Source organism: Triticum urartu, chromosome 4A (assembly GCF_056163025.1).
Source record: "Triticum urartu cultivar PI428250 chromosome 4A, HENAU_Tu73, whole genome shotgun sequence".
NCBI classification, from domain to species: domain Eukaryota; kingdom Viridiplantae; phylum Streptophyta; class Magnoliopsida; order Poales; family Poaceae; genus Triticum; species Triticum urartu.
Genome location: NC_141876.1, coordinates 604,602,355 through 604,621,571, shown reverse-complemented (window position 1 = coordinate 604,621,571; position 19,217 = coordinate 604,602,355). Strand labels below are relative to the sequence as shown.

The 19,217-nt window shown below is 45.2% G+C and overlaps 3 protein-coding genes and 1 pseudogene across 5 annotated transcripts in view; 2 read left to right on the top strand and 2 right to left on the bottom strand.

Moving 5' to 3' along the window:
• Positions 1 to 531: 531 nt before the first annotated feature.
• LOC147977207 (uncharacterized) lies at positions 532 to 1,476 on the bottom strand (annotated as a pseudogene).
• A 6,059-nt stretch (positions 1,477 to 7,535) lies between these two features.
• On the bottom strand, positions 7,536 to 8,396 carry LOC125530086 (chemocyanin). Its single transcript, XM_087519202.1, has 2 exons — positions 8,094 to 8,396; positions 7,536 to 8,005 (listed from the first exon to the last, which is right to left on the bottom strand). Exons 1-2 carry the CDS (start codon positions 8,272 to 8,274, stop codon positions 7,803 to 7,805), a joined length of 384 nt encoding a protein of 127 aa, XP_087375328.1. The 5' UTR covers positions 8,275 to 8,396; the 3' UTR covers positions 7,536 to 7,802.
• A 3,698-nt stretch (positions 8,397 to 12,094) lies between these two features.
• Positions 12,095 to 16,880, top strand: LOC147977206 (uncharacterized protein At4g14100-like). 2 transcript variants are annotated; one of them, XM_087519199.1, is made up of 2 exons: positions 12,095 to 12,643; positions 16,582 to 16,880. In XM_087519199.1, the coding sequence occupies exons 1-2, from the start codon at positions 12,166 to 12,168 to the stop codon at positions 16,863 to 16,865; spliced, it is 762 nt and encodes a 253-aa protein (XP_087375325.1). In that variant the 5' UTR covers positions 12,095 to 12,165; the 3' UTR covers positions 16,866 to 16,880. The 2 variants fall into 2 exon arrangements, with proteins under 2 accessions (XP_087375325.1, XP_087375327.1); XM_087519201.1 differs by lacking the exon at positions 16,582 to 16,880 and adding an exon at positions 14,167 to 14,873.
• A 1,623-nt stretch (positions 16,881 to 18,503) lies between these two features.
• The window catches only part of LOC147977204 (aspartokinase 3, chloroplastic-like), a 44,899-nt gene continuing 44,185 nt past the window's right edge, over positions 18,504 to 19,217 (top strand). Inside the window, exon 1 of one of the 2 annotated variants that reach the window (XM_087519197.1) lies at positions 18,504 to 19,113. The gene's annotated coding sequence lies outside the window, so the exon portion shown is untranslated. The remainder of the gene's footprint in view (positions 19,114 to 19,217) is intronic. The other variant, XM_087519198.1, reaches the window with a different exon arrangement.

The window sequence follows — 19,217 nt, the reverse complement described above, 5'->3', positions numbered from 1 at the left end:
CCTTTTCTGCAAACGATATATTTGTTAATGAGATTCCAAAAAGGAGCTGACATGATACTATATAAAATTGCAAGGCATAAACATAATTGGGTGTAACATTGGAGTGCTACATATCACCCAAAGTTTGCTTGAGCAATTCCGGCGAAAAAAAGAAGTTGGCTTGAGCACACATATCTATCTCTCTAAACAAATTAGAAACATCAAATATATATTTTTATCTGATTAAACACTAAACATTTTCCCCCGCTTCCACTAAGTGATATACCTATAGTACTTATATATAAGATTCCCCTAATCACAAAAGAAAGACATAGAGACGCACCTCGTGGGTTGTAGAAACTCATGTACGGAATCAGAGTAGGGAATTCTTCTCTCTTCCATATCTTCTTCCATCTTAGTGTGTTGAGATTGATCTGGTAGATACCAAGGTCTGTGGTCACGAAAATGATGTCCCTGCCCTCCACAGATCCCATCAAGTCAGGTCCTTCCTCGGGGTTTTGAATGGGGAGACTTTCCTTGAGATCGATGACTCTATGTTGAGTCCATGATGCAGCTCCAACGGAACTCATTTGCCTTGACCATAGGTATAGGATTAGCCTGTGCATATATGCAAAACCCAGACTGCCATCCACATTCTGTATGAGCATAAAGGAACCGTCACCCAGTGATAGGCCGTCAGAGCCTAAGTCCGGTAGATGAATCAGTGATAAGGCTTGAGAGCCCAAGTCGTAGCACAGAATGGCTATGTCATCTTCACCACTAAGGAAAAACATGAAGTAGAGTACGCCGTTGACGAGGACAGGGCGCATTAGCACAATGCATCCATGCTGACCTGCAAGTTCAAGATTGCATGTCTCGACCCACTCATCCTCATCACAATTACTCCTATAAGAATAAGACGACGGATTACTCACGAACGAGTCTATAACACAACCAACTTCAGTATCTTTCGTGCCGACGAAGGCCACCCGGAAGGGGCCCTCGTGACACGCTCGATGGTCACAACCGCTCACGGCGCAGAGCACGGCCGCCCCATAGCTGTCGAACACATCGTAGGGCGCGTCCAGGTCCGTCCGGCAGCCCGTCACGGGGTCCCAAACGACGAGCTCCTCGTGTCCCGCGTACTCATCACAAAGGACGACAGTCACACGCCGTGTAGTCCTTCCAGTGGTTGAAGGGAATGCGCGCGCCGAATTTCGTGGTGGAGAAGAAGAGTGGGACGTCATCATCCCGCGCCGGGCCAGAGTCTGACAGCGTGTTATAAAGGAATCCCAGCATGGGTGCATCTCCATGGAACTCACGGTAGCGGATGCGGAATCGAGCGCCGGAGAGGAGGCCAAGCCAGAGCTTATTGGCGAGGGAGGCGCGCACGAGGCACGCCGGCTCATCTGGCGGCAGGCGGAGGAAGACCTCCTCGAGGAGGTCGTCTGGCAGCCATGGTACCGGCGGTGGCGTCGGCGTCGGCGGCGGCGGCATGGTATTTTGGGGGCGAGGGTTTGGAAATTTGGATCGTGAGAGGTGAGGGGAAAGGGTTGAGCCTGGGGAGAAAAGGTTTAGCGGACAGTTCGGTTCGGTTCAACCAGGAACGCATGGGCAGCATCCGACAGGTGGGCCCAGAGTGGCAGTGAGATTAGGCTGCTCCTGCTGTTGCTCGGTTTTCTTCTGTACATGAGGATTTTGTCGACCATAATTTCAAACAAATGAAAAAATTAGGAAAAGATAGGGGAAATAAATATTTCAGGCATGTTAATTAGCTTATATGAATTTTCAAATCCTCAACACCCTACAACACAATAGATTTTTTCCAAAAAAATCTGATATATATTTGTAATTTCTAAAAACCAAACTGAAGTTTTGCGTTCCCTGGTTTTTGTTGTTTTGCTTCAAATGCGTCAACTTCAACATTCAGTCTCCTATAAAAACCTGATTTTAAATACACTCTTCGTAAATCTCTGAAATTACATGCAGTCCACCATGTGTGAGTTGAGCTCTCAAAAATGATCTTTCATTCATTCTTTTTTCGGTTTTCTTGGCCTTTCATCATAAAATCGCTTTAGCTGGAGCGTTATATGTACCTGACATTTTTTTGTTTTTTGAGATGATATGTGCCTGACACTTGAGTGGTGAAATTTGGACGTTTTAGGGTTTAGAGAAGAAAGTTAGACTCCCGCTGCTTTTTTTCAAGATAATCTGGGGTCCTTCTCACAAAAAAAAGGGACAGCAAATCGATTTTTTTTTCATTTTGAAGAAACAGTTTCAAGCAGTGAAGTTGCATAAATATATGGTTTGACATGTACATTATTACTTTGGCAGCGTGTTGGAATCATGCTAGAGCATCGACAAACTCTCTACTGTCTCTCTATCGTTTCAGAGTCAACACTACAATAATTTGTACAACTTCACTGATGATTGGTATATCTTCACTGATGCTGTATGAAAATTAGGCATATCCAATGCGGTATGAAAATTAGGCATATCACATCCTCAACGACAACCGTTTTGCATATCTAGTGATCTGAGTTTTTTTTTTTGGCAACTTCTGACGCGAGCAGTATCTATGTAGTTGTCTCCAAAAGCCGACAACCCGTCAAGGCCCAGTAGCCAGCGCAATATAGAAAAAATATGGTGAATCCCTAATTTACCATCTCTTTCTAAATTAGGTTTTTTATTTTACACCCCTGAAAGTGGTTTTGACGATGAAAATTTCATACAGATAGAAAAAAGATAATAAAAAAGTGAACAAATAATTAATGTAAATGCATACCCCGAAGAAGTTAACAGAGCTTCTATAATTTCAAAATGGATAATATTCTAAAAAAAGTTTTTTACAAAAATGTAATAGGCTCCTTTTTTACATTTTTTGTTTAAAGAAAATCTAATAAGTTAAATGTCATATGAAGAGAATTTTGCCAACCAACTTTAACATTGTCCAGATAACTTAAATGCCACACCTTCTCAAGTGAGAACAATTTGTCGTTGAGGATGGGATAAACATCCAGTGTTTTTTTCCCCGTAGGTGTTCAGATGACGAGCCATTTCCCCCTGCCTACCAGGTACCGAAGGACAAGATAAAAAAAATTGGGCTAGAGGTGGAGGCATGTCTGAAAGCCTCTATAGAAATAATGTTGCAGATGGTGAGTATGATAAGAGTTTGAGCAGGTTACATGTGATGTTGCTCTAGCCTGGAGATTGTGGCACATCTCTCCATAATAACGAATCAATCGATGCACCATCTCCAATGCATCGTAGCATGTTGTTCTTTAGCACCGCTCAGCATGCATATGAGGGAAAATATTGACATATGGTGGCATGTACATTGATCTTTGCAAAAGAAAAACATCACTAAAGTAGAGACCAGTTATAGCAATGGTCAGTGCAGCGTTGCCCTCTTTGACCAAGCATATATGAGCTTCATCTCACTGTCTAGACACTGGCGTCAACTACAATTATTATGTCCACTAACCTCTATAGGCCAAAAAATATGCAACAAATAACAAACTAAATATAACTGTTTTGTGAAGCTACTAGAGAAAATAAAAGATATATGTGAACTTCATGCAACCATGTCGCGCCATATCATGTAGTTCCGTAAACTTACATCTCAACATTCAGTGTACATGTTATACTCTTCAATAACATTGCTTGGGTGAGGAGAAAGCGTGGGCGAGAGGATGGGCGAATGGCGCGTCGCAGGAGGTGATAAGGGCGAGGTGAAAGCGTGGGCGAGCACGGTTCTCTCAGGTTCAGGTGGGTGAGCTGGAAAGAAGAAGGGCACCAGAGGAAGAAGAGTGGGTGAGCGCATGTGGACAATCGCTGACAAGGCGGGCCCCATTTAATGCTTGGTTTTATAAAAGTGGTTTGAGAATTTTCGGAAGACTTTAAATCCAAACAAGTTTGAATTAATTTCAAAATATTTGAGTTCTGAAACCAATTTAAATGAACTACATACTGGATGAAACTTTAGGAGGTGACTCCTCACTTTAAATGTGATTTATGGGAAATTTTGGAACATTTATTTTGAAAGTAAAATTTCAACTCAAATTTAATAAAAGACTTTTTGGAGAATGTTTGAAAGTTCAAAAAGTTGGTAGTTCACTTTTAACGTTCTGAATAGTCAAATAATCAAATTGTGTGGAAAAACATGGCAAGATGGAAAAATAAATCAAACACCACATCACATGCACCCATAACATAATTAAATATTACAAATAGGTCATAAGGTAAGGGTTTGGGTTAGGACTGATACACATGACAATATAAATTGAAAAGTGTGTGCGTGTGTGCGCGCGCGCATGTGCGTGCGTGCGTGTGTGTGTGTGTGTGTGGGTGTGTGGGTGGGTGTGTGTGGGTGTGTGGGTGTGCGTGTGCGCGTGTGCGTGTGCGTGTGCGTGTGTGTGCGTGTGCGTGTGCGTGTGCGTGTGCGTGTGCGCGTGCGTGCGTGCGTGCGTGCATGCGTGCGTGCGTGCGTGCATGTGTGTGTGTGTGTGTGTGTGAAAAATGTATAGTTTTAGTCGATTCCTCCCTTGCCGAACGGCTATAGGATCGAAAGTATGTCTGGAGCGGGGGTAATTAGACTACTATTCAAAATAAAGATGACTCTTTTTCCAGTTTTAGTTCTTGGCAGATTTTAGCAATTCTATGCAAGTCTAGAAACACCTACACATGCAAGTCTAATCATAAGCAGCGGAAAAGTAAAGACATTGCAAGTGATAGTAGTAAAGGGATGAGTTTGGAGACATCCAATCACTATGGTGACACGAAAGATTATGACCCGTGATTCCAATAGGTGGTACTATCGTACTTCCATATTTTATGGAGGCTTCACCCATAAAGACATTGCACGATCACGAGGATAACGGTCGAGATTCAACGGAGAAATTGAGTCCATGGAGGGCTCCACCCACAAATGGTCAACAAAGTAGCAACCCTGCATGTCCCATCATGGCTTACGCCCACGAACGACTAGCCTCACTCAAGGTAGATCTTCAAGAAGTAGGTGATCTCCTTGCCTGTACACATTTCTTGGTTTTTCCACACGATTTGGAGAATCCCAAACACACCTAGCCAATCTAGGAGGCACCAACCTCTAAAAGGTAATGGGCGGGGTTGTTGATGATGAACTCCTTACTATTGTGCTTCAAAAGATAATCTCCTCAACACTCAAACACCCTCTCACAGATTTTTGGCTTTGGGGGTAGGGGAGGATCTTGGTGAAAAGCAATTAGGTGACTAGAAAATCAAAGGTTCCATGGTTGGAGTGGTATCCCTTTGATCTCGACACAAGGATGAGGATCTCTCTCTAAGAAAATGGATATGGGAAGTGCTTGCTTCGCTCTTGTTGCTCTCTGAGAGAGTTTGGTGGGTGGGTGGGGTATATATAGGCAGCGCCAAAAATCCAACTGTTACTCACCTTTATGCACTACTCGGTGGTATCGGGTAAAACCACTCGATGAGAGAAACTAGTACAAAATGTTTGAACTTTAGGCTTTTTGGTGAGACCGGGCGAAAACGTTCAGTGGCTATGAGAAGTGATGACCTAAGCACTTTCCACGCTTTGGTGTCATCGGCTGAAACCCATCGAAAATTCTGATAGAATTTCAGTTGGCAATAGAAGCTTGTCAAGTGTACTTGACCAAAAGGTCAACTTGGCGAGACCGAATGTCAGGGTTTAGGCAACGGCTATGTCATAGATGACTCAGTGAGACATGATAGTGGTTCGGTGAGTCTGAGTTTCACTTAGGGTAGGCCTGGGCATTCGGTTCGGTGCCTTAGTTTATTTTAAAATTCGGTTTTCTAATTTTACTAATGGATCGGTTTCCTGAGAAATCACTGACCGAGACTTTGGCCCAACGTTATTTCAGCTCGTTCGTCGGTTATAACTGAAGAGAACCGATAAGGTTGGGAGGAAGAAATCGGGAGTCAAATATTTGAGACGGAAATAATGAACGACATAACATGAATCAATTCAAATATGTGTAGCGTACAAGGGCTGTGGAGGAATCATAGGAGGGAAGAAATACCGCAGGATGTTGTCGCAAGCTGGCCACCAGCCGTGAAGAAGTGATGGTCACCGCCGCTTGGGAGTCACGGGCGCTGCCATACGCCGCCACATGGGAGGCATGGGCGCAGCCGGCCGCCGGCCACCGCTGAGATTGCGCTAGGTGGGAGAATGGAGGCGGTGGCGCTGCATGACATCGTGCACCGGGCTTTAAAGAAAATTAAGGTATTACTATTTCTGGAGCTAAATATCCGAGAACAATGACGTCTCAGCTAACACACTTTTTTTTAACAATTAGCTGACACACAACTTTTTCAAACACAATAATATATTACTAACAACTAAAAAATATTTTTTTAGCTGGAATGGGTTGTGTTGTATTCATTCAACTCGGCACATCCACGTCCAAAGATCTCGAATACACAATCCGGTGGATACCTGACCCAAGTTTTACATAACGTATCTGCGCAACCCTCCTTCGCTAGCCGATGAGCAGCCCCAATGGTAGGCACTGCCGCCTACTTCTTCTACTGCCACACACACAACCTCGCCTTCCTACTCCGCTTTGAGTTGTCGTCTCCGTCGTGCTATCGTTGCCCCGGCATCGCTCTAAGCTTCATTTTCTCTGGTGCCCACGACCGCCCTTGTTCCCTACACCCGAACCCGTCAACCCTCAAACTCAACGGCATTGACACCTCTGAGGCCAACCAACATCCACCCCACCCCCACCCCAGCCCCGGCTCGGCTCGTCCTCACCTAAACCTGAGAATGGTTATTAAAAAACTAGGTGAAACGGTTCGGTTCTTACTTTGGGTTTGATTGGTTCAGGTTTTATTGGGCTGAATCTTTTTTGGTTTGGTTTTGGTTTGGGTATGTGAAGAAACCAATTTGGGTATAGTTGATTATGGGCTTAAACAATTTGGTTATTAACGGCTATAAACTATGGGTCCAAACCGGTTTCTGGGCATTGGTTATGTGCAATAAGCAAGGACACATCGACAATGAGTATCTTTGATCAGTGTACATGCTGCGATGCACTATATAATTCTGTATTATGGGGAAACACCAGATGCAAATCGAATGTGTTTGCTTGTGCTTTAGCTAAGCAATTGGTTTTAATACACTTGTCAGTGAGCTTTTCAGTCATGGGCATTGTCTTTTTGACTCTTGTTGTGTGTTGACCGTATCTCAACGATAACTTTGTGCCCAAACTATTGTAGATGCACTTATGCCTTTTCTATGTCATTTGCTTCTTAACATGTCGATTTGTGCAATCATATATACATTGAAGCAAACCTATAGTTATATATTGGGTTTAAACCCACGGTTATGTATTGAGTTTTAATTGGTTTGGGTGGAAAAAATAAAGGGTTTAGTTTTGCTTGGGCTAAAAATGACATTAAATGGGTATGGTTCAAGTATGGTTTTGAGAGATACATGTACGGTATGGTTCAAGTATGGTTTAAGTATGAAACCATTCTCGGATTTATCCTCACCGGGCGACGTTGCATCTCGACCTCACAAAATAGCAAAACCGGAAGAACAATTGTCGCATGCCTTTTATTCATGTATATATGAGTACAAAATCATCACAGATGGCCAAACAGCAATTACGATAGATGGAACGGGAAATCAAACAGTACACACCGTACGGCAATCAATACGACTACACTGACCGGGCACCTGATATCGATAGTACCGAAGTATGTACGATCGGCCGTTTATTTGGTTATTAGTAATCAAAGCTGCGGGCGTTGTGTCACGTAAAGACGCTGCTCGACGATGGACGACGCGATGGAGGAGGCTAGGCGGCGGTGACGGCGATCTTCATGCCGGATTGGCAGTGGCCGGGGATGCTGCAGATGAAGTAGTTTGTGCCGCGGGCGAGCGTGACGCGGTCGGCGCCGGACTTGTAGACCTTGGCGCCATTGGCCGGCTTGGCGCAGGCCTTGTACCCCGCCGCGCTCACCGCGACCACGTCGTGCGCCGTCGCGTCGTACTTGAACACTGCAAGATTCACATGCATCAAAACTTCTTCTCATCTGTGGGCATGCAGAACACTATCGATCCATGCATGCACGTATATAGGTAGTACCTAGGACGTCCCCGGCCTTGAAGCGCTTGCCGGTGGGCCAAGAGTTGGTGTTGAAGGACCAGCCGCCGCGGTCGCCGACGTTGAACACCGCCGCCTCCGCCACCGCCGCCGCGCTCAGGAGCACGCAGACGAGCAGCACGCCCATGACCACGGCCGCACTGCCTCTTCCCTGGGCCGCCATTGCTAGCTAGCTTAGGAGCACCTACCAATCAAACAATCACTCGAGAGCTAGCAGGTAGGAGGAGAAGCAGAGGAGATATGTGGGAGTGAGGTGCGGTGGTGGTTGGCAATGAACTGGCCGGTGCGGTTATATATAGGCCCGCCGGAGTGGAGGCGTGAGGGCAAGTAGGGCAAAAGGTGTGTGGAAATACTGTTAGTTTTCTCCGGAGTTCTCTGTTGCTGTATTCTTCTTCAGAGAAGGCGTGGAGTAGGGTGGAATGGGGTTGGCCAACGACCCACAGCAATGGAGGCGCCATTAAATTGCTTAACTTCGGACCGTCGATCAATGTTCATGCATTATTCTAATGCAGAAGCCAGGGGTGATCTTCCTTTTTTTTAAATGTTCTGCTCGACGGCGACAAATCCTACATGAGTTGAATTACAAGTGAACGTTGGACAAAAGGATGTGAGACGTGACGACGCCAACCCGGCCACTACTTAGCGTGGAAACATTTGAATTACGTAAAGGTGGCAAAGGTGTGGAAAACAACACACCACGCGCGCAAAGGTGGCGTCCAAGTACAATTGGACCGCGCACCATACGTATAATCAAAGATCAAATCTCCCAAGTCCCTCTCAACACCGTCAGATTAATCTTAACTGCAACTTTGCATTGGAGTCGACATATTTAGCGCGTGAAGCTCGACGTGTATATGATACTCGATCCGTAACTCATACGTAGAGTCGTTGCGGGGCAGTGACTAATACTCCCTCCGTTTCTAAATATAAAGACTTTCTAGAGATTCCAAAAAAGACTATATACGAAGAAAAATGTGTAAATCTGTGCTCTAAAATATGACTATATACCCGTATGTAGTTCCTATTGAAATCTCTAAAATAATTTATATTTAGGAACGGATGGAGTAATTTTTTTGAGACAATAGTGATAATTATAATAACACTGGCTGGCCGCTGGCCGCTCGACGTGTATATGATGGATGGACCGGCAGAGGAAGACGACCGTAAGGTCGGGTCGCAGGTGAGGTCGCCGTCGACTGGAAACATATGCAAGTACTGTACATAGGTTTCTGGTGCATCTGCACTTCCGTCCAAGATGTTGTGCGGGAGCCGGCAGCGTGCAATTTGACAAATTTGACCTATGAACGAAATCAATTCACGGAATGAATTGTCCGTGAAACTATTTCACACGCCTGACCCTTTTGTGTAGCGTCCGCCACGACGGCGCCACACTACACTGTGCAACGCCTTACAGATAGGCGCTACACGGCCAGCGTCATACCCGAAAATTACTAAAACAGTGTGCAGCGCCTGAGAGCTAGGCGCCACACTATACAGTGCAGCGCCTAACTCCCGGGCGTTGCACTAGTGCAGCGCCTGAGAGCTAGGCGCCCCGGGTCAGCTGCGTGAAATAGTTTGACGGACAGTTCATTTTATGATTTGATTTCATCTATAGGTCAGATTTATCAAATTTGCCGCCGGCAGCTGCGGGGTCTCCAACCAACAGCAAGCACCATAGTCCATAACCCGGTGTCTCGAATAAGCTGCTTGGCCTGGCTCCGGCCGGCGTACGAAACGGCGGCCGGCGAGCAGCAGTGTGGACGGCCATCGCTCGTCGATGCAGGGCAGTTTCTTTTAGTGGGCTTTGCTGAGAACGCCCCAGTTGAGCTGGCCCAAGTAGGCTTCGCTGTTTTTTTTCTGTTTCCTTTTTCGTTTTTTCCTTTTTTTGTGTATTATACAAAAGGTTCGTATTACCAAAATGCTCATTGTATATTGAGAGAATGTTCACAATATAATGAAAAAAGTTCACTGTGCATTATAAAATTGTTCATCGTATACTAAGAAATTATTCAACCGTTTATACAAAAATGTTTGATGTGTATTTTGAAAATGTTCAACATATATTAAAAAAAATCACTGTATTAAAAATTTTCACCGTATATAAAAACATGTTCAGTATGTATTTTCAAAAATATTCACCATATATTACAAAAATGTTCACAATATATTAAAAAAACACAATCTATATTTGGAAAATGTTCACCATATATTAAAACAATATTCACCGTATATTTTAAAAAGCATGGTCTATATTTGGAAAATGTTCACCATATATTAAAACAATGTTCACCGTATATTTTAAAAAGCATGGTCGTATATTAGAAAAAATGTTCATGTATACTAAATGATATTTGAAAACTTCAAAAAACAATTGTTCAGAACTTTCATAAAATTATTGAAAATTTCAAAAGTTGTTCGAAATGCTCTAATTTTCCAAAAAAAAGTCCGCATTTTAATATATAAAACCGACTGAAAATGCTAAAAATATTAGCTACAGTAGTTCTATTATATAAATAGGATTTCGTTGTTGGGCTGACCCACCTGGTGAGAACCCTTTGCGAAAGCTTGACTATCGGCGCACACGGGCGTTCAATTGAAGCACTCAAGCAGATGGTCACATGCGGCATCAGTATCGGCCCTAAAATGTTAATGTCGGGGCATCTTGTACTGGCCTCCACGGGGCTATGGGCCAATGTAAACCCTAGTGTATGTGCACTTGTGGAATGAATCATATTACCTCCGATCCATATTAATTGTTGTTGATTTAGTACAATTTTAATACAACTATTATCAAACACACTCCTATAAGTGTTATATGAAAATATGAGGCACGACAAAGACACCATGTATCAATGTTTTCAAAACATTTAAAATCTTTTTGTTACTTTATAATTCTTTTTCAGAAGAATCCAAAGCGTGTCCCTTCACCGTCATGGGATTGTGGTGTCTCCATGCATTTCCAAACTTTGACCCATCTCGTTGATTGCTCCACCCCCGTCAATTCTAGGGTTTGCATGCTGGATGATAGCGTCCTAGCCCCCTCAAATATATTTGGAGGAGGCGTGGAACCATTTCTCTATCGTCCATACCTCGTGGCCAGTCCAGCTCCACACAATCGATGATGTCTCCCTCAAAATCTAGAACTCAAAAATGGTCTTTCCTGGGCTATATATCGCTGCCCTCGATACTGGGTTCTTAGAACACCATCACACATAGGTTGTCATCCTATGCTTTCTTGGCATGAGCTTCTTTTATTGTGGAACCCTAGTATACGGATTGTTTATTCGATGCACCATGCACATGCTCCCTCGGAGAACCTTTTTGTGTATTAATGTGGTCAATAGCCGTCTGGTGTTTGCCTCAAAAACATTGTTATAGTTATATGTGTAGATAGGATGGAAACACCATAGGGGAAGGACACACCAAACATGCACCCTCGTTTCTCCATACACCGGTACATGGTTGATGCTATTGACCATTGTAGGCTTCCTGCTCCGAGCACATCACCATCTTTCCTTTGACTCGACCTTCTCTTCCATGATGACACTGTTGTAAAAGGGGCAATATAAGGATCATCAACTGACTTTTTTTTGCGGGGGTCATCAACTGACTTGTGGTTGAGTTTCGGATTTTGGCTTTGGCGAGAGAAAACACTGGTATGACTAACAGGCAAAAGATGAACCACTATAGCCACTGAAACAATGCCAATATCGCCGACCAACTCATTGTGAATTTCATCTTCGCTGGCATGCCTCATGTGAGGTGAACCAACATGCTCAAGACCGAGAAAATGTTGTCGGCGATAAGAAAAGGAATTTAGAGAAAGGAAGAGACATGTAACCTACTCCAAAGACACAATTGTCGACCAGGTGGGGGTGGCCGTTGCCTTACTCCCAAGCGGACGGCCTCCTCATAGCCCCTCCAAAATAAAATGACATGAATACCCTTTTGAGCAATCCAGAATCAATGCAGTGGGCAGTGGCTAGCACTCGTTCAGATTTGACACTACCTGTTCAGACTTCAGATTACCGGCGAGCGGTGGCCGGACAAGAAGATGGCGCCTTTCCCTCTCCTCGCCGTCCTCCTCCTCCTCTGCCACGGGGCCCCGCGCGCCGCCGCCGGCAGCAACCCGCCGGAAGCGCCCCCGACCCCGACCCCGTGGCCACACCAGTTCCACGCGAAGCTGCTGATGGACTACAAGGGCAACCTGTCCCTGGCGGACCTGTGGTACGACTGGCCGGGGGGCCGGAACCTGCACGTCATCCGCTACCAGCTGGCCGCCGACGCGCCCTACTACGACGCGGAGTGGAACAACGGCACCTCCTTCTTCTACACGCCGGCGCGCCGCACCTGCCGCTCCGCCGCCGTCGGCGTCGGCATCCTGCACCCCAACTGGCTCGCCCCCGGCGCCGCATACCTCGGCCGCGCCCCCGCCGACGGCTTCGACTGCCACGTCTGGGCCAAGGCCGACTTCATCACCTACTACGAGGACGCGCAGACCAGGCGCCCCGTCAAATGGGTCTTCTACACCGGTAATTCAATCGATTGATTAACCCTCCTCTCGTGCTGAAGGCCACAGATTGTGATACTAGCTAGTGACTGATTTATTATGGTTTCGTTCAGGATCTAGGGCGTGCTGCAGTATTAGGGGAACACCTGGTCTTTTGTTAATTAATCTCCCACTGTATGTGTTTAGGGTCTTAGAAAATTCAGTAATTCACCCATTACCCACATGGAAAGGGATAATTTAATTGATGAGAGAACATAGTCAAGTTACAGACACAACACACTGAGTACATGTCAAATAGAAAGGGTCGCGATAATGTAGCATTGAAGGGGAATTAATTCGTATAGAACCACACAAAAAATCTGGCAGATTGTGGTGAAGGGGAGAAAAAAATGCAGTAAGTCTCACCTCACCAAAGCACACAGATACACCATTGCTCTGCTGCAACTTGTGTTGTCCAGAATTAATCCGACTCGTGCGGGTTAAATTTATCATTCGGCAGCAGGCAAGGGAAGGTTAGAATTTGCTAAACTGACTCATCTTGCAGAGAGCAGTCCAGATGTAGTAAATCTAGCATCCACTTTTCTGTTTCAGAACCATGTGTCGTTGGGGTAGGTTACCCATTATATGTTTGCAAGCAAGACTTACAAAAATTCTACCCTAGTGCTCCTCCCGATTCATTGTATGTCTGTTTGCCGTCAGCCAGTGAAGACAGCCACTAAGCTTGAACTATGCCTTGTTCCTCCACTTATACCAGTGAATGGCTGATGGAATGAGACCTGCCATTCAGTAGCATGTTCCTCTGCTTTATGCAACAAAAATTTGGCAGGTTGTGGCGAAGGGGGAAAAATGTAGTCAGATCCCTCTCTCACCAAAGCACACAAATACACTATTACAGTGCTGCAACTTGTGTTGTCCAGAATACAACTGGTGCGGGTTAAACTTATCTTTCAGCATCAGGCGAGGAAAGGTTTGGAATTCGTAAAGTGACTCTGTTTTTGAGAGAGCAGCCGGATGTAGTAAATCTAGCATCGATTTTTCTGTTTCAGAACCATGTGGATTATTTTCCGTACACTAACCAGTTGATTTGCTCCAACACTACTCCCAATTAAGAGATATTATGTTTGCAAATAAGACATACACAAATTATCCCCAAGTGCTCCCCGATCCATTATATGTCGGTTTGATGTCAGCTCGTGAAGACAGACACTACGGTCATACTATGACTTGTTCCTCCATTTATCAGTTCATGGCTGATGGAATGAGCCCTGCCATTTGGTATCATGTTCCTCTACTATATGCAATCGTCTATAGGCTTGCTGACTTGTTGTATTCAAGATCTATGAGCTTTATTACCTAGCTTGTATTGAAACTTCCCAAGTTTACTGTACCCACTACCCATCATTTTTATACTTGTGTATCCTTCCATGCAAGTATGGAAACAGGATATTGCTATCAATCAATATTTGTCACACCTGTCAACTGTAAAGAAATCCCGTAGGGCCTATGCAGTTGTTCTAGTGGGTGTTCTAATTTTTCTCTTGACAGGCTTTATATATGTTCATTGGATATAGATGGAGGACTGTCGGTATTAGATGCACTTCCCTTTCTTAGAGCATTGGATATATACCTATGTATCATATCTTTAGTGATCATTTATGAACCTGTACGTTTGAGGCTATAAGCAGATTGAGACAAGGCCAAATATGCGAGTCACGTGACTGCAAAATGTTCCAGTTTGCAGCCAAATATGTGACTCTTACCCATTGCTTGCTCAAGATCTATTATAGGTAGTGTGCTGGATTTATGGATGTTAGCTACCGGTATTGTCTTGGCTTCCTTAGACTAGAAGGCTTCATTTTTTTTATGTATTGCTTTGCGCCGCCATATGCAACAGAAGCGGTACAAGTCAAACATAGACATCAGCCGGCTCATGCAATTCAAGATGGGGCTAAGGCTTGGTGCAGTGCCGGTGCCCTATGGTTGCGCAATACATCCCAGGAGAGCAGTGGTGTGTGTTTGTATTTGGGTGTCGAACTTGCTAGAGGGCCTGTTTTCTAGAACTTATTCTCCCTTCATTTTAATGAAATGGTGCGCAAATCTTTTTTTTTTGTATTCGCAAAAAGCAATGCTATATTAGTTGATGAGAATTAATTTGTATCGATTTGTAAAATATCCAGCAGTTTGTTGTGAAGGGGAGAAACGAATGTGGCCAAGTCTCACTCTATCTTATTGATGCCATCTGTTGTGTCCAGAACCATACATTCCCTTTCCTGACTGGTGACTAGTGAATGGGAGACAAAAACTGCAGTGAATTCTTAATCTCTACTTCAGCAGCAGGAAAAGGAAGCTGGGGATTAGTTTTGTACAACAACCAGTTTTATTTGCTACAATGGTACTTCCCATCCATTCAATGCGGTTTGGTGCCAACCCATGAAGACAAGCGCTAAAATCATACCGCATTCATCCAAAAGAGTCCTGCCAATTGGCAACCTGTTTCCTTTGTCATAGGCCCTGTTTGGATACTTTAACACAGTTAGAGTTAGAGTTATTTTCTAATCCACTCTAACCCAAATAAGCACCTCTCCACCGGGATAGTTGGGTTAGATGAAACTAACCCACTCTAACCCTCCATGTATGGATACTTTTGAGTTATTTGAGCCTCCAACTAACCCAAACTAACTCTAACCCCATGATCCAAACAGGGCCATAGTTTCAGCGTTGGGATAGAGGATTGTAGGTGTGAGAATGTGACAGCCTCTCTTTAGTTCTTACTAGCACATGTGCCCGTGCGTTGCGACGGGAGATAAAATAGTATTACAGTTAAAGTCAGCGAGAATTATATATGCAAGCAAAACCTTGTGTGCACACGAAAAAAAACATTTAGCTTCTCGGTTTCACCGCGTGTGAAGGAATCAATCCGCTATTTTTCCATTCATTGATCGAGGACATTTAAGAGCTTTTTACGTCATTGTACGCTAGAGAAGGCACATGAGTTATTCAATCTACTCTACCTTTCAATCCTTTCAATTGAGGGGATTTTAAGGTATGAAGTTTCTGGATATTCTAGAAAACATGAACATTTTTCTTTCGAATTGTAAACAATTTTTTGAAAATTATGTACACTTTCAAAAAATTGGCAACAAAATATGAAAGGAACATGTTTTAAAATTCACCAACATTTTCTGAAAACACCAACTTTTTTATAAAAACATGAACGTTATTTGAATTTCAGAACATTTTTGTAATCGGGAACATGTGTTGAAAATTCATAAGATTTTAGAAAATGTATATCTTTTATACATGAACATTATTTTTAATTTTCAAAATTTCACAAAAACATGAATATTGTTCAAATTTGGAGCATTTTTTAAAATGCCAGTTTTTTAGAAATCTCGAACAATTTTGAAAAACAATATTTAAAAAAAATGGGCAACTTTTTGCAAGTTCCGGATATTTTTCAAAATAGCAACACAATTGTTGAATTTTGGACATTTTCCAAGTTGTTTCTAATTTTGAAGGTTTTTTGAGAATTTTTAATTTATAAAATAAATTCTAAAAGAGAAATAAACTTGGAAGGGAAAAGGAGATAGGGAAAGGAGAATAAAAATAGAGGTAAACGCAGAAAAAAAGGGCCAACCCATTATTGGTTGTCCTGTGCGAAACTCTGATTTTTTGCCGCCCAATGCGGAAAATAGAAATTTTCCAGCTGCCTGGGCCGAAAAAAAGTAGACTGGCTTCGCTGGGCCACAAGGCGCGGCCCATGTACGAATTTTTTTTTCTAGTAGACAAACGCATAAGAATTTAGTACCACCTCGGATAGAAAAAATTTCTTTTCAGCAATGAACGGATAAAAAAATTATCAAAACACACCTTGTTTTATTAGTAGGTATACATATAGATATAGATTACAACATGCAACCTGTATTTCAAGTAAGCTAATGTTTCCTGATGCGCGTGCAGGGCGGACGGCGCACGTGATGAGCTTGGAGCTGGCGGCGGTGCTGCGGGACGTTGCGGAATGGCAGGCGCCCGACTACTGCTTTGCCGTAGGGCACGATGACGGGGCCGCCGAGAAGGACCTTGTCCTCGAACATGATGATGGGCTCGATGACGAGGGCTTCGTCCCCAGGATCAGAATGCCCTTGGAAGGCTATAGTCTGTCTCGCAGAACCGTCCGTCCGTCGCTGGTGGGGCTCCCGATCGATCGATGTGTACTATGGCCATGCTCTCCTCGTCTTTTCTAGCACTTTCTTGCTTTTGTGCAAATCTCCTTTTCTTCTATGTTACAAGGTTGGAGATTGTCTTCACAATAGCAGTCCACTGAGGATAGATACCGTCACCTAGGTAGTATTCTTTGTTATAGTTGTGACTATTGATGTTAACATACACCGTCGGGCAGTTGCCTTTGGCAAGCTTTGCAAACACTGAAGAGCGTTGAAGCATGTTGATATCATTATGTGATCCGGTCATGATGAAAAAAGAGTGTCAGATCCAGAGATCTTGTGAGGCCATGACCTCAAGTATGACAGTGCAAGCCCTGACATGTCCCCTATATCGCCCCTGCCAAGCAGAAGGGCAGTTTTTCCACTCCCAGTGCATACAGTCTATGCTACCAAGCACCCCCGAGAAGTCCCTGCTGACATTCATCGCCAACAAGCGGGTTGTGTCTGCAGCATTTGGCTCTCTCAAGTACTCAGGGCCAAACACTGCAACCACAGCCTTGCAGAACCTGTACATGGACTCGAGGCACGTGGACTCGCTCATACGGATGTACTCATCAATGAGATCACTGGGAACTCCATGTGCAAGCATCCGAATAGCTGCAGTGCATTTCTGATAAGAGAAGAAGCCAATCTTTTCAAGGGGCGTCCTCCTTGCACTCGAAATACTTATTGTATCCGACCACCCCCTCCCGAATACGGTTGAAAACATGCCTAACCATGTGGAAATGACACCGAAATTGGTGATGTTTGAAAACCGGACCGGGTGTCTCGTAGTAGTCCTTCCAAAGAAGGAAATGACCGCTCTCTCGGTTGCTATTCAACGCCGGAGTGTGCTCCGGGATCGAGCCCCAGAACAAAGGCCGCTGCCTAGTAAGGTGGTCATGGACCAACACGACAGCTACCATCTCCTCATCATCGGATGAGGACTCATCGGAGTCGTTGAGAAAATTGTGGAAAAAGAACTCGTCGGCGGAGTCCATTTGTAGGGGCAAACTATCGAACAACTTGCGGGCGTTGTCGAAGAACCTGGCTGACGAAGAAACGTGCAACACATCTGGACCAGGTAGCTGGTCTAGCGGCGTCCGGCGAGCGTGGCGGCGTCAGACTAAGGAGCTGGCCGGGGGGGGGGGGGGGTGGCCTGGCGACGTCGGGGTGTGGAGAAACTATGGTAGCCCGGCGGTGAGGTGGTTGTGGTGGCGACGTGGGAGGTGGCGGTGGAGGTATGGGCGCGGACTACTGGCAGGGGCACCAGAACCGGGTGGCAGCGGCGACGGGGTGGAGTGGGCGAGGGCTTGCTGTCGATGGGGGTGGAAGAGAATGGTGTATGTGCTACCGACCGAAGGGCCAGAGGAGGAGCTGGCGGGCATCGCGCGCGTCTGTTTCTTGCCCACGCCGACGCACGTCAACGTGCGGACGAAAAGTGGACGCACATCTGTTTGAATCGACATACTGAGCCAACCTTTTTGTCCACGGTAACTTAAACGGACACGCGCAGACGAAATGAATTAACGCGTTGGAGTTGCTCTTGCTGTCACCAATAAATCTAGCGGGATGAGCCCTGAAGATACACATGGGTGGGGCACATGTGTCCACTTCAGTTCCTGCCGGCAGACGGGGACGGAGCACCTCACACTCACATGATACCACAGCCTTAATAATAACTTGCACAGGCAGCCCAGCTCACTCCACACCCTTCACCAGATACATTCCCCCCTTCACCAGCTGTAAGAACCAACCCGGCCTCCCGGCCGCTCTCTGTCCAACTAATCGACACGCAGCAGATCAAGCGCCACCATCCCAGGAAATGGACTGCGGTACTGATGATGAGTACCAGCACGGCCATGGCAACAGGGTGGAGTGGAAGAAGGTGGCGGAGCTGAGGGCCGTCGCCGAGGCGCAGGACCACGGTGGTTGTAGGTGCGCCGGTCTGTACTGGTTGTAGGTGTGCCGGTCTGTTGCCGCGACACGGTGATGGTATGTGCCCAGCCGAGGGGGAGGGGTCTAATGAAGATGTAGTCTCCGTCGGAACCGTGGTATGCGCCCGGTCGATGTGAGAGTTCTTCCGGGGTTATGCAACGTGTGTGCGTGTATACCTTCATATATGTGTGTTTGAGGGAGTTGAGATGAATAGATGCCAACATACAAACCGTTCGTCCCCAGAAATGTGATATGTTCGTCGTCTTCTACCTCCGTCCGGCGTTCGTCGTCGGAGGGCTTCTAGGCGTTCGTCGCCCGTGGGTTTGTCCCAACACAGGACCCTGCTGCCAAGGTACCTCTCGCATCCATGCATCATCATCTACTTGATTCGTCGTCAAGTCGTCGCGCGAGTGATTAGATCATTCTACTAATTCTCTCTTCCCTGTCCTCCACATA

Bases quoted from the DNA above. Each gene is read 5' to 3' on its own strand.
- LOC147977206 (XM_087519199.1), top strand. From the start codon at position 12,166: ATGGCGCCTTTCCCTCTCCTCGCCGTCCTCCTCCTCCTCTGCCACGGG. The intron at 12,644-16,581 runs GTAATTCAATCG...ATGCGCGTGCAG, and splicing joins CAAATGGGTCTTCTACACCG to GGCGGACGGCGCACGTGATG.
- LOC125530086 (XM_087519202.1), bottom strand. From the start codon at position 8,274: ATGGCGGCCCAGGGAAGAGGCAGTGCGGCCGTGGTCATGGGCGTGCTG. The intron at 8,006-8,093 runs GTACTACCTATA...TGAATCTTGCAG, and splicing joins CAAGGCCGGGGACGTCCTAG to TGTTCAAGTACGACGCGACG.